The 14,659-nt window shown below is 45.0% G+C and overlaps 1 protein-coding gene across 1 annotated transcript; it reads right to left on the reverse strand.

Moving 5' to 3' along the window:
• Positions 1–893: 893 nt before the first annotated feature.
• On the reverse strand, positions 894–10,926 carry Snip1 (Smad nuclear interacting protein 1). The gene is made up of 4 exons (XM_042675373.1): positions 10,651–10,926; positions 8,989–9,091; positions 3,894–4,486; positions 894–2,456 (listed from the first exon to the last, which is right to left on the reverse strand). The coding sequence occupies exons 1-4, from the start codon at positions 10,863–10,865 to the stop codon at positions 2,189–2,191; spliced, it is 1,179 nt and encodes a 392-aa protein (XP_042531307.1). The 5' UTR covers positions 10,866–10,926; the 3' UTR covers positions 894–2,188.
• Between the last annotated feature and the right edge of the window lie 3,733 nt (positions 10,927–14,659).

Here is a 14,659-nt window from a genome sequence, read left to right on the forward strand (position 1 = left end):
GGCCTCATGCATGCAAGGCAAGCACTCTACCACTGAGCCACCTTCCCAGCCCTCATCATAACTTTCATCTAGTTAATCTTAAGTGCTCACTTTTCAAAAATCTTTCCATTTATTTTGAATGAATATAAGTCAGCTGCCTTTCTGCAGCAGGCAACATCTAGCCTTGAATATGAGACTAGAATGTAAAAAACAATGGAAATGATCATCTAACTCACTATCACCCTAAAGTTCCAACCTCAGAGGAGGAGTTAATAGCCATGTCACCTTCCCCACCCCCATGAGGATGAAATGGTAAGGATGGTATTTTTTATTTTCATTTTTTTGTCATTTATGGGGCTTGCCTGAACTCAGTGCCTGGGCTCTGTCTCTGAGCCCTTCAGCTCAAGGCTAACCACTTTGAGCCACAGCTCCACTTCTGGTTTTCTGGTGGTTAATTGCAGTTAAGAGTCTCATGGTTTCCTGACTGGACTGGCTTTGAACCACCATCCTTAGATCTCTGCCTCCTAGGTTGCTAGGATTACGGGTGTGAGCTCCTTCCCCCCCTTCATTCCCCCCCCCCCACACTTGGCAGGGATGGTATTTTGCTGTATAAAATACCAGAGCTCACTACACATAGCCTGCCCTAATCTCTACTTGAAAGAAAACCTGTCTTTTCCTGCCATTTCAGAAAGTACTATTGCTTCCCCATGACCCATGTTCACCTGCTGAAATTGGAAGCGCTGGATTCCGTGCAGAGCTGGGCCCACTTCTCCATGTCTTGGTATCTCCTTATGACTCCCTACACAATTGCTTATTTTACTCAAATACACTATTATGAAAACTCTTAGCAGCAAATAGATATTGAACTTAAGACCTCTGTGCTAGGAAAAGTATTAACCTTTGAAATAGGAATATATTTACAAATTTTATTTTTTTATCACAAAAATACATATAATGAAAACCTTCTCTTCAAATGCAGAGAAGCCTTTGCCTGTCGTGTGGCGTTATATTTATATGACACTGTCATACGAAAACCATCACACAGCTCTTGAACATATAATTGATATATAATACACACATAGACACTATATGTAAGTAGTACTTTTCTACCTACACATTATTCTTGGTGGAAAATTAGGAAAATGGGCAGCCCCCTTGCTTTCCTGCCCTTGGAAGGTAAATACAACTTCTCTTAACAATTTTTAAAGATGAAACATGTAGAAATGCTACACAATCTTCTTCAGACATATTTACATGTTGTTACAATAAAGCAAGGCCCCTGTCACATAGGTGATGGTATATTTCTCAAAGAAAAAGAGAGGGAGAGGGAGAGGAAGGAAGGAAGGAAGGAAGGAAGGAAGGAAGGAAGGAAGGAAGGAGAGAAGGAAGGAGAGAAGGAAGGAGAGAAGGAAGGGAAGGAGGGAGGGGAGAAAAGGGCTGTTTGGCTAAAAATGCAAAACTGAAGAATAGATAGACCAGATGATAGAAATAGTTACATACATGCTCCATGGAGAAAGCAGAATTCTCTACAGGAAACAGATCCACAAGCATCTCAGCTTCTCCCATTAATCAGCACCCAGTGATAGTAGCCATAATCTTCTTGTATGTCACATGTTTAAACAGGTGCCACAAAGCATCTGTTTAAGTTGATAATGAGGTCATGTGGTTAACACTCCCCCAAACCTCAAAAAAAAAAGTGCAAAATTAACTTATATGACTCAAGAGTTCAATCAGGTCTAAGTTTTGGTATATAATGGAGGCTGTTCTGCTGACAATCGAAGCTCAGTAAGATTCTCTGCTCAAGGATTTGCCCCAAAAAGAAAAACTCCTGGTCCACAAAGCTTAATAACTATATAAATAAACAAACTGTACAAAGAGAACAAACCACAATTCCCCTTCAACAAAGGGTTCCATTTCCTAGGCAGCAGTTCTCAAAGCACCAACTAAAGCCACAATGCTTCTACTAAAACACGATGTACTGTAATTGGCGAGACTGTTTAAAAACAAATGACCACAGGCACATGATTATGTGCCACAAAACAAATCAACAAAACCTAAGTCAGTGTTCTTAACACATGCTGGTCAGCAACAGAGGAAAGACTTAAGGCAATAAGAGGCGTTACAGCGAGCACCGTGGTGCTTTGAAGTCAATCCCAAGCCTTTCAAGAAGGAAAAGGTGTCTCAATAGAATGGGTTGTTTCTTAGTTTGCTAGCTGTCAGACACTGCTTCCTCTTCCTCCTCCTCATCCTCGTCCTCCTTCCTGTCTAGTTCAGAAGTATCAGATGATTCGTGGAGCAAGACATACTCTCTGCTACTGAATCCAAACTTAAGTACATCCTTCTCTTTCAGTTCGTAGTATCTTTGTGGCTCAATACGCTTGTTATTCAAGAAGGTTCCATTTCCTGAGCCAAGGTCAATGATGTAGGGCTTTACCCTCCGGCCAACTGTACCATCAGCACGAGTGTACTCCACAAGCCTAGAAGAGACAAGGAGAGAAACTTGTGAGCAAAACTCTGCCTTATCATCCAGCTCTCCTAACACTCCTTGCTACCCAGCCTAGATGATGTAAGCAACCTGGCTTGAACATGATTCAAGTTAAAAACTCTAAGAAAAAAAAAACAAAAAACTCTAAGAAGTCAAGAGGAAGCCAGGCACTGATGGATCACACCTGTAATTTTAGCTCTACTCAGGAGGCTGACATCTGAGGATCATGGTTCCAAGCCAGCCAGGGCAGGATAGTCTATGAGACTCTTTTTCAAGCCCCAATCTTGGGGCTTGAATTCAGGGCCTAGGCACTGTCCCTAGCTTCTTTTGCTCAAGGTTAACACTCTACCACTTGAGCCACAGTACCACTCCTGGGCTTTTCTGTTTATGTGGTACTGAGGAATTGAACCCAGAGCTTCATGCATGCTAGGCAAGCACTCTACCACTAAGCCACATTCCCAGCCTTCTATGAGACTCTTATCTCCAAAAGCTAGAAGTGGAGCTGTGACTCAATTGGCAGAGCACTAGCCTTGAGTAAAAATAACTCAGGGAAAGAGCCCAAGCCTTGAGCTCAAGCCCCATGAATAGAACAAAAAATAAATACAAATAAAAATCTGTTGTGGTTTAATAATAAAATGCTTCTTTTAGCTATACATCAATATTACTTTACCTCTAGTCCAAGTGGAAAAAAAAAATCAGTGGATTAGGACTTCAGATTCAAAGGAGATGGGCTAGATCTGAGTCAGAAATCTTCTGGTAATCACTTACTAGGAAAGTCAGCTGGATGGGGCTGGGAAGGTGGCTCAGTGGTAGAGCACTTGCCTTGCATGGATGAAGCCCTGGGTTCGATTCCTCAGCACCACATAAGCAGAAAAAAAAGCCGGAAGTGGTGCTATGGCTCAAGTGGTAGCGCACTAGCCTTGAGCTGAGAGCTGAGGGACAGCGCCCAGGCCCAGAGCTCAGGCCCCACGACTGAACCCCCACCCCCCCAAAAAAAGGTCATCTGGCTGTGCCCACCTTTACTTTCCTTGTCTTGTCAAATAGGATATTATCTCATCTTTCCCACAGGGTTGTTGTGAGGATCAAATGGCAACAGATAGACAACTCAAGCTTTCAAGATGCAGATTCAGCTAATAAATACACCAACCATTTTCATTTGTATTTCCAATTAAATCTCATAATGACACTGAAAGGCAGGTACAAACAGGACCAGAATGGCTTGTCCCAGAGTCAAATACTTGGCAAGTGCTAAGGGCATATTAAAAATCTGAGTTTCTGAAACGAAGTTGAAAGCTCTTATTCAGTAAGCAGCTAGATTACAGTACTCTTTAATACTGCCACTAGACAAGAGGGGCACAGACTCCAGAGCACTGCTGAGACATTTAGCCCCTGCTGGCATTCCAGGGTCCTCTTCCAGGTGTATACTTACCGATACTGAAAGACTGCATGCTGCTTTGAACAAGAGGGATGATCGATTGGAATGTCTGCAATGCGCCGGTGTCGACCCAAAAGATAAGCACTCTGTCGATGGATGTACATGACTGGAAGAACCTCATCATTTTTAAATGGGTAGAGACGCCAGCGTTTTTTAGGGATACGTGCTTCTGGGGGCTCACTGTACTTAATGACGACACCCCGGAAGGTGTTAGTGTCCTCAAGAAGTGCCCCAGAAAGTTCAAAGCTTGGTTTTTCTTTAACAGGCACTTCTTTGTTTCTGTTGCCACCAGGTTGAGGAACCATCTCTTGAGCCTCATTAGCAGTGCTAGTGACTTCGTTCTGGCGGTGCTCCCGGCGCCTGGCATTATAAAACTCCCGCTCTTCCTCCTGAGCCTGCAAGTTGTGGCTGTCTCTATCCCGGCCCTGTCCACCACCAGGCCTTTCATCAGAGCTCTTCCTTTGGCGGGAATGGCCCCGATGCTTGTCTCTGTCTCGGTTACTGTTCCTAGATCTCCTGTGTTCCTGCTGTGATGGGTCCTGGTGCTGTCGGTCCTCCCGTCCTCTCCGAGGGTAATCCTCCCGTTCCTGAAATTCAAACAATCTGTGAAAAAGCTGCTGTAATCATAGTTGTCTGGGGGCACTCAGAACAAAGTTTCCCACAGACATAAAGTTAAATGTGGTGTTTATGTTCCCTTGTAAAAGGCGCTAAAGATCTATATCATGCCGCTACACAACTGCAGCCCTAACAGCACAAGCCATGCCCAGAAAATGAAAAGTAAGGAAGCCTGATACAAAAAGAAGGAAAAAAAGCACATTCCCTTTCAGAGCACTATTAACCACAGGCAACTTTCAGAGCCATGAAAATAAAAGAACAATTAAGTAGTCACACGCGAGCTTTTTTTTTTTTTAAAAGGTAGTTTCCTCATGTCAATAATGAAATCATAACACTCATCTTAAAAGATTACACTTCAGGGCTGGGAAGGTGGCTCAGTGGTAGAGCGCTTGCCTTGCACGCATGAGGCCCTGGGTTCGATTCCTCAGCACCACATAGCAAAAAGAAAAAAGCCGGAAGTGGCGCTGTGGCTCAAGTGGTAGAGCACTAGCCTTGAGCTGAAGAGCTGAGGGACGGCGCCCAGGCCCAGAGTTCAGGCCCCACTACCGGACCCAAAAAAAAAAAGATTACACTTCAGGGGTTGGGAAGTGGCTCAGTGGTAGAGTGCTTGCCTTGCATGCATGAGGCCCTAGGTTTGATTCCTCAACACCACATAAGCAGAAAAACCCAGAAGTGGCACTGTGGCTCAAGTGGTAGAGTGCTAGCCTTGAGTCTGAAGAGCTGAGGAACAGCACCCAGGCCCAGAGTTCAGGTCCCATGACCGGGAGGTGGGGGAGAGGGAGTAGATTACACTTTAGTGGGTCATATCTGCAATCCTAGCTATGCAGGAGGCTAAGATCTGATGATCATGGTTCAAAGCCATCATGAGAAGGAAGGTCCATGAGACTCTTGTCTCCAATTAAACACCAAAAAAAGACAGATGTTGACCTATGGCTCAAGTAGTAGAGTGCTAGCCTTGAGCAAAAAAGTTCAGGGACAGTGCCCAACCTTGAGTTTAAGCCCCATGACCAGCACCCAAAAGCAAAACAAAACCCACAAAACCCACCATTCTACTTCAACAGTACCAAAACTTATTTAGTATCTAGGAATAAACTTAAGAAACAGGAAAAATGTAGGAAATCTGTAAAAATGTATTAACAGACATTTTATTTTATTTTATTTATTTATTTTTTTGGTTTGGTCGTGCAGATAGTGGAGATAGGAGTCTCACGGTCTTTCCTGCCCAGGCTGGCTTTGAACCTCGATCCTCAGATCTCAGCCTCCTGAGTAGCTAGGATTACAGGCCTGAGCCTGTGAAACTCTAATCTCCAATAAACCACCAGAAAACTGGAAGTGGCACTGTAGCTCAAGTGGTAGAGCGCTAGCCTTGAGCTAAAGAGCTGAGGGACAGCGCTCAGGCCCAGAGTTCAAGCCCCACGACTGACCAAAAAAAAAACAAAACTGAGTTTGACAAAAAAAAGTTGGGGCTGGGAATGTTAATGGTAGAGTGCTTGCCTAGAATGCATAAAGCCCTGGGTTTGATTCCTCAGTACCACATAAACAGAAAAGGCCAGAAGTGGCGCTGTGGCTCAAGTGGTAGAGTGCTAGCCTTGAGCAAAAAAGCAGCTTAGGGACAGTGCCCAGGCTCTGAGTTCAAGCCCCAGGACTGGCAAAAAAATAAAAATAATAAAAGTTTGCAGTACAGACCATATATTAATATATCAGTGAGTTTGTTAATAACACAAATACTAGAAAATGGGCAAAGTACATTATTAAGGAAATTCAGAAGAAATAAAAGCTTAATAAGGGGTAAAGATATGCCTGCTTGGCAAGCTAGGGAGCCTGAGTTCAATCCCTAGAACTGACTTTAAAAGAAGTACAAATTCCTGATGATATGTTTAGTCTCACTACTAACCAAAGCATCAGTGCTATATAAAGAACATGAATTTTTTTTTTTTTAATTTTTTTTTTTGGGTCCAGTTGTGGGGCCTGAACTCTGGGCCTGGGCGCTGTCCCTCAGCTCTTCAGCTCAAGGCCAGCGCTCTACCACTTGAGCCACAGCGCCACTTCCGGCTTTTTTCTTTTTTTTGCTTATGTGGTGCTGAGGAATCGAACCCAGGGCCTCGAGCATGCAAGGCAAGCGCTCTACCACTGAGCCACCTTCCCAGCCCCAAGAACATGAATTTTCTCTGCTTAGATTAGCAATATTAAGCCAAGCAGCTACTCAGGAGACTAAAAGCTAAAGACTGTAGTTCAAAGCTAGCCCAGGCAGGAAAGGCAATGAGATTCATCTCCAATTAACCACCAGAAAACCAGAAGTGGAGCTATGGCTCCGAGTGGTAGCTCTATCACTTTGCTAGACTTGAGCTAAAAAGCTCAGGGACAGTGCCCAGTCCCTGAGTTCAAGCCCCAAGGCCAACAAAGAAAAAAAGAAACAGCTTACACCTTTAATCCTTGCTACACGGAGGCTGAGATCTGAGGATCGTGGTTCAAAGTCAGCCCAAGTAGGAAAATCCGTGAGAGACTTATCTCCAAGCAGAGGTGTGGCTGAAGTGGTAAAGTGTTAGTCTTGAGATAAAAAAAAAGCTAAGTGAGCCTTGACTCAGAATCCTGAGTTTAAGCCTCAGTACCAACCAGCAAACATACACACACACACAACTAACCGACAAGGTTAGGTATGGTGGTGCCACTACATTTGAGCTGTACTTTAATCTGAAGCCCACCAGGAAAAACTTGAGACTGACAACAAACTAAAAGCAAAATGCACTGAGGGCCAAGAACTTGTCTAGCAAATTCAAGGTTTTGAGTTTAAGTTTCTGAGTTCAATCTCTAGTATTCCTTCTCCCCAACAAACAAAACTGAAATTCAGAACCCAGAAATACAAATACATATCTACAAATACATATCCAACTAATACGTGCATGTATGTGCTTGTGTGTGTGTGTGTGTGTGTGTGTATGTGTGTGTGTGAATACTGAGGGTTGTACTCAAAGCTTGGGCACTGTCCTTTAGCTTTTTCACTCAAAGCTGGGGCCCTATTACTTCAGCCACAGTTCTACTTCTGGCTTTTTGTTAGTTAATTAGAGATAAAGAGTCTCATGGACTTTCCTTCCCAGGCTGACTTCAAACTGGGCCTCCTGAATAGCTAGTATTATATTATAGATAGGTACGAGTCACTAGCATCTAGCCCAACCGATTGTTGACAAAAGAGCAAAAATCAATCAAATAGAAGAAAAACAACTTTCTTTTTTATTTGGGGGGGAGAGGGGAGGGATTGTTGGTTCTGCAGCTTGAATTCTCAGTGTACATCTTCTCACAGATTGCACTCCACCATTTAAACCACATTTTTCTACCTGGGCTGGCTTCAAACTACCATCTGCAGATCTCAGCCTTCTAAACAGCTAGGATTCAGGTATGAGCACCAGAAACTGATAAAAAACAGCCTTCTCAACAAATAGTACTGAATAAAATGGTCATCATCCACAGGCCAAAACCTAAATCTCAACACAGTCCCAAATCTTAGTACCAAATTGAAACAAACTGAAAACCTACAACGTTAAAGAAGCAAAAAACAGGGCTGGGAAGGTGGCTCAGTGGTAGACCGCTTGCCCTGCATGCCTGAGGCCCTGGGTTCGATTTCTCAGCACCACATAAGCAAAAAGAAAAAAGCCGGAAGTGGCGCTGTGGCTTAAGTGGTAGAGCACTAGGCTTGAGCTGAAGAGCTGAGGGACAGCACCCAGGCCCAGAGTTCAGGCCCTAAGACTGGACCCCCCCCCAAAAAAAAGAAGCAAAAAACAGCAGAAGAGGCAGTCAGGAATTAAGGAAGGATAAAGGATTAAGGAAAGAAGTGGGGGCGCTCGGAAGTACCACATTGGAGATCCCTGTAGAGACAAATTCTATATCTAGACTACATCAATAACAATGTTCTGGTTGTGATCCTATCAACAGTTCTGTTAAGATGTGACTATTTGGAGAAGCAAAAAAGAGTACACCTCTCTGAATTGCTTGTGATAAATGCAATTATCAGATGTGAATTAACAACTGCTTCAAAATAAAAGCTTAATATAAGCAAATGAGTAGAACTACTCCCTGCATACACTTTTTAGAAAAGCTTGCACACACATGTACACACATGCGCGCGCACACGTGCACACGCGCGCGCGCACACACACACACACACACACTCTCTCTCTCTCTCAAGCCAGGTACCAGTGACTCTCACCTGTAATCCTAGCTACTCAGGAGGCTGAGATCTGAGGATCACGGTTCAAAGCCAGCCCTGGCAAAAAAAGTCCATGAGACTCTTATCTCCAATAAACCACTAGAAAACGGGAAGTGGTAGAGCACTCGCTTTGAGCTGAAGAGCGCAGGGATAGCGCTCAAGCGGAGTTCAAGCCCCACACCAACAAACAAAAAACAAACAAACAAAAAAACACTCTCTTCAGCTTGGCATGAAGATATGGAGCCAGTTATCAAACACCCTTGATCCACTTACCTGCTTAACTTTGACTGTTGAGTGGTGAGGACTCCGGCTTCTCTTAGTCCGAGGAGACTTGCTTCTTCTCCCCGAAGACTTGATTTTCTTTTTGGCTGGGGACCTTTTCAGAGAAAGGGATACTGGATTTTATCTCAATTTCCCTTCTCCCACACAAATCAGATTCTCATATCAGGCCTACCTACTAAACATAAACCATAAACACCACATTTGGAAGATTGCTTCTGATCACTAAAGGAGTTAAGGGCTTTATTTATTTATTTTTTTTGGGGGAGTGGGTCAATTGTGGGCCTTGAACTCTGGGCCTGGGTGCTGTCCCTCAGCTCTTCAGCTCAAGGCTAGCACTCTACCACTTAAGCCACAGGGTCACTTCCAGTTTTTGGGTGGTTTATTGGCAATAAGAGTCTCACGGGGCTGGGAAGGTGGCTCAATGGTAGAGCGCTTGCCTTGCATGCATGAGGCCCTGGGTTCGATTCCTCAGCACCACATAAGCCAAAAGAAAAAAGCCGGAAGAGGCGCTATGGCTCAAGTGGTAGAGCGCTAGCCTTGAGCTGACGAGCTGGACAGCACCCAGGCCCAGAGTTCAGGCCCCACGACCGGACAGAAAGAAAAAAAAAAAAGTCTCACAGACTTTGCTTGCCCGGGCTTTGAACCACAATCCTCAGATCTCAGCCTTCTGAGTAGCTAGGATTACAGGTGTGAGCCACCCGGGCCTGCCAGGGCTTTCTTAACACTAAGGTCCCCTCTAAAGCCACATCTTGAACCTTCCTGCTTAGATACTAATTCTTGATTTCAAACCCTTTTCTTATCCCAATGTTTGCCACTTTATTAGCCAACACCCAGAAGTCATTTTTTTTCTCAACACAACCAAACAGTCTCTCCTTTCACCAGCAGTCACATTCAATCTATCAACATGTCATCCAGAGGACTTCCCCCGATCCTACCTAGAACCAACACGATTCTGCTTCAGGTTCTTTCCACAAATTGTTTCCTCTGCCTAGATCTTAAAGAGCTGGATCAATCGGATCACTCCAGTCTTAGCTTAAAATAAATCCTCTTCCACTTCCTCCAATCACCAGCCCATACTCTTTTAAGATGTCTTACTATTTGTTTACCATTCATCTATTGGCTGGCTATCCTGTTCGTCTTGGGGCTACATAAGTCCCCCTCCCCAGCCGATTTCTCGAGGTTAAAGACTATCTTTAGTTGATCCTTGTGACCCAGTACCTGGAATGGTACCTAGGCCCTCAGTAACACTATGTTGAATAGATGTTTAAATGAAGGAGTATAGAAAACCGTGTTTGTTTTTTTCCCCCCTTCAGAGTTCTAGGTGGACCGCCTAGAACTCGGTATAGGAATCTTTGAGGGAACAACACTAGAAAGACACCAGTCGCACTCTTTAGTGGGGGCAGGGGAGGAGCGATGATCTCATTTTGACTTCATAAGCGTTCGGTGTTACCTGCTGAATGGGGAGGGACCCCGGCCGAAGACACCAGACCCCGATCGTTAAGCGCGCACTTAGCAGCGCCACAAGGCGAGAGGCAGTGCTGGGGTGAAGGTTCTGTAACGAACACGCCCGGACGCCCCCACCACCTCAGGATGGCGTCTACTTCCCCACAGGGCTCCACCCAAACTTCTCCACCCCGGGTGTCTCGCACTTACCGGCTCACTCCCCGGGCTCGGCTCCCGCGGCGGCCTGGTGGCGGGGTCGGGCTGCCGCCGCCGCCGGCGAGGTCGGGACGGCGCTGGGTGGGCGGCGCGGCTTCCGGACTGAGGCGTTCCTGCTTCACCACCACAGCCGGCGCCATAGTCACCACGTCTCCGTTCCGGTGCCTCCGCCGGCCCCCGCGCACTCGCTCTTTCCTCACCTCCTTCATCCCGCAGCTTGGACGGAGCAAATGAAGTCCAGGCCGTTGAGCTCGCCTTTATCTTCAGGAAATGACGCGCCTACTCCCTGAACTTCCGCTTCCGGGAGGGTGTGCTTCCCAGAAGCCCTCACGGCCTCAAAGTTCTGGGTGTGTGACCACGCCCTTGTGGGCGTGGCTCCAGGTAACCAGGGTGCGTGGTAGATGGTTATACTTCAAGAGCAGTATCTAGGGCTGGGGTCGTGGCTCAAGTAGTAGAGTTCCAGCTCGGTAAGCGCATCAGGCCTGAGTGCCGACCCCCAGAAAAAACAGGCCGCATCAAAGTTACCTCTCCCAGCGAGGAACTTTCCAGCATCCATTTGGCCCCCACCCAGTTGCCGGAAAGTGGCCCAGTGGGGCTGTTGCTAGAATGTGAGTTGGGGGCAGACAAAGTGGGGCTATCTGAAGGACAGGAAAACCACTAAGATAGGTATATATATATATATATATATATATAATATTTATTTTTTGGTCGTGGGGCCTGAACTCTGGGTCTGGCACTGTCCCTCAGCTCTTCAGCTCAAGGCTAGCACTGTACCACTTTGAGCCACAGCGCCACTTCCAGCTTTTTTCTGCTTATGTGGTGCTGAGGAATCGAACCCAGGGCTTCGTGCATGCAAGGGAAGCACTCTACCCCTGAGCCACCTTCCCAGTCCCTATATATATATTTTTATAACAATACAGAAAGAGTAGAACTGGATATCATGATTTCTGCACAACTGGAAAGAAATTGTTCACCTAGTCAGAAGTTGATGTCAGCCTGCCTGACCTTTTGTATATCTGATTAATGTGTATAACCAGCTTGTAGGTCTGGGCTGGGAATGTGGCTTAGTAGTATAGTGCTTGCCTGGCATGCATGAAGCCCTGGATTCAATTCCTCAGTACCACATAAACAGAAAAAAAAAAAAAAATAGAAATGGTATTGTGGCATAAGCGGTAGAGGGCTAGCCTTGAGCATAGAGAGGCTCAGGACAGTGTCCAGGCCCTGAGTTCAAGCCCCAGGACTAGCAAAAACAAACAAACAAACAAAAAACAAGATCTCCCCTCCCTTAGGATCCAAACTTCTTCTGGCACTAGCCTGAAGTATTCCAACTTCCCAGAGCCTGTGGGACTCCAACCCACTATTGGTGAAAGAAGTCCCCAACAATCAATAGGGTTAGGAACCTTTATTAACCCCGGCGACTAACCTCCACTATTGAGACAGTAAAGACCAGCCCAGAACTCAAATAGCACAGGGAATAGAAAGGCAAAAACCACAGAGGCCACTCACAGTTGGTCAGTGGTAATTTTGCAATCAGTAAGGAAGCCAGTTACAGAAGCAAAGCTAGCAGTTAATAATTATAAATGGCAATTACAATTTCAATAACCAAGACAAAGTTCTCATTCCTTTGTTAGAACCAGGTTAATTAAACAAAGAGTATTAATTAGACCAAGGAAAAACTAAATTTAACTGGGACAAACAAAACCAAGGTAACCTGAGAAACGTAAGTATGGACCCTAGGAATGGAACAAACTGAGGCCTAGCATTTACTGAAATTTGCAAAGTGAGGAAGAATAAGGCCAGACTTGAAAGGCAGAATCTCCTTGTATAAACTGCAGGTTAGTCATTAAAGGGAAAATTCCAGAGATAAAGATTTGAAGTAAATTAATTAGTTTTTTTTGGGGGGGGCGGGTCCGGTCGTGGAGCCTAAACTCTGGGCCTGGGCGCTGTCCCTCAGCTCTTCAGCTCAAGGCTAGTGCTCTACCACTTGAGCCACAGCGCCACTTCCGGCTTTTTTCTTTTTTCTTATGTGGTGCTGAGGAATGGTACCCAGGGCCTCAGGCATGAAAGGCAAGCGCTCTACCACTGAGCCACCTTCCCAGCCCCTGAAGTAAATTAGTTAAACACCAGGTTACTGGAATTCAGTAGATAACAGTGAAACTCAGACAGAGCCAGAAAACCTGGAAGGTGGTTTAATTTTGGGGGTGTGATAAGAAATTTGGAATGTGGTTTTTGCTTCAAGGACTTACTACTTTGTATATAGAGGCTGTAATTGCTATTTCACTTACTTGCTTCTTTGATGGGAAGATTTGCCTTGTGATTTATGGTCTTGGTTATTGGAATAACTGGAATTGTAATCACCATTTTGTAATCACTAACTGCTAGCTCTGCTTCTGTAACTTGCTTCTTTGCCAGTCATGGCCACCTGCTAGTGGTGCCCCCTCCCCTATGGATCTTGCCTTCAAATACCCTGAGCTATTTGACTTCACTGCTGGTCTTCACTGTTTGGGTGTAGTGGAGGTCAGATGCCATGGCCATTTAATGATTCCTAGCCCTATTGACTGAGTATTGGTGACTCCTTTCACCCATTGTGGGTTCGAGTCCCACCAGCCCTGGGAAATTGCAATATTTTACCTTGATCTTCCCTTTGCTCTCAGTTTTGGGTTTTCTTCTAAAGGGAAATTCCCACCTTTCAAGTTTGGCCTTATTCATATTAATCAATAAAACTAACTGCAAAGGGTCTAGTTCTGTTTTAATATATTTGCTAAGCAAGCATAATCACAAAAAAGAAACATTGGGACATTGGTGGTCAGCCTTGCATACTGTTGGCCCTATTTTTACGTGCTTTGCAATACTTGGTAAATGTCAAAGCACAGTTTTGTTCCCCTTTCTCAAGTTTGCATTTCTTATTTTTAGGTGCTGGGACTTAATTATCCCAGTTAAATTTCCTTCTTCCTTAGTCTAATTAATACTTAACTTGTTTAATTTAACCTAGTCCTAACAGTCTAGTTGGGGTCAATCGCAGCAATAAACTCCTTTATCCTCTCTAAAAAGTAGTCTGGATCTTTGATGGTCTGTGTTGGTTGCTGTAACAGAATGAATCAATCAATTAATAGCAGAGGGCAGGTGGTACACACCTTTAATCCTATCTACTTGGGAGGCTGAGACTTGGAGGATAGTGGTTTGAAGGCAGCCGGAAGTCCACGAGACTTTAACTCCAAGTAACTAAAAGGAAAAGAATAAAAGAGAAAAATAGGAAACTGGACTAGAGATGAGAAAACTGGACTTGAAGTGTGGTACAAGTGGCCAGTAGAGGGGGTGGGGAAAGCCAGAAAAAAAAAAGCTGAGGGGCTGGGAAGGCTTGCCTTGCATGCCTGAGGCCCTGGGTTCAATTCCTCAGCACCACATAAGCAAAAAAGAAAAAAAGCCGGAAGTGGCGCTGTGGCTTAAGTGGTAGAGTGCTAGCCTTGAGCTGAAGAGCTGAGGGACAGCGCTCAGGCCCAGAGTTCAGGCCCCACGACCGGACCCCCCCAAAAAAAAAAAAAAAAAAAGCTGAGTGAGGTCAGTTCTGGTCGCTCACACTTGTAACCCTAGCTGCTCAAAAGGCTGAGATGAAAGGACTGTGATTCCAAGCAAGCCCAGGCAGGAAAGCCCAGTTCCAATTAAGGAATATATATGAGAGGGGGAGAGATCTCAAGGGCTTGAGTTCAAGTCCAATACACAAAAATTAAATTTAAAAGCACATTTCTGGAGACTCAGAGACACTGAGTATGCTCCCCAACAACTGAAGGGAAAACATCACTATCAGCTGTAGAATTCCATACCCAATTTACTCCCAGTATCTTCCTGTAAAAGCAGAGATCTCAGCCCTCTCAAACAGGAGAGCAAGCTTTCCTTTCATCAGTGTGATTTTCTGTTGGAATAAGTGGAAGGCATAGATGATGTAGGCTGGAGAATCGAGACCTATATTTCTAGCCATTTCAGAACAACACACGATGGAGTTAAA

This window comes from Dipodomys spectabilis, unplaced genomic scaffold, assembly GCF_019054845.1.
Source record: "Dipodomys spectabilis isolate Male_0828 unplaced genomic scaffold, ASM1905484v1 ptg000002l, whole genome shotgun sequence".
NCBI classification, from domain to species: domain Eukaryota; kingdom Metazoa; phylum Chordata; class Mammalia; order Rodentia; family Heteromyidae; genus Dipodomys; species Dipodomys spectabilis.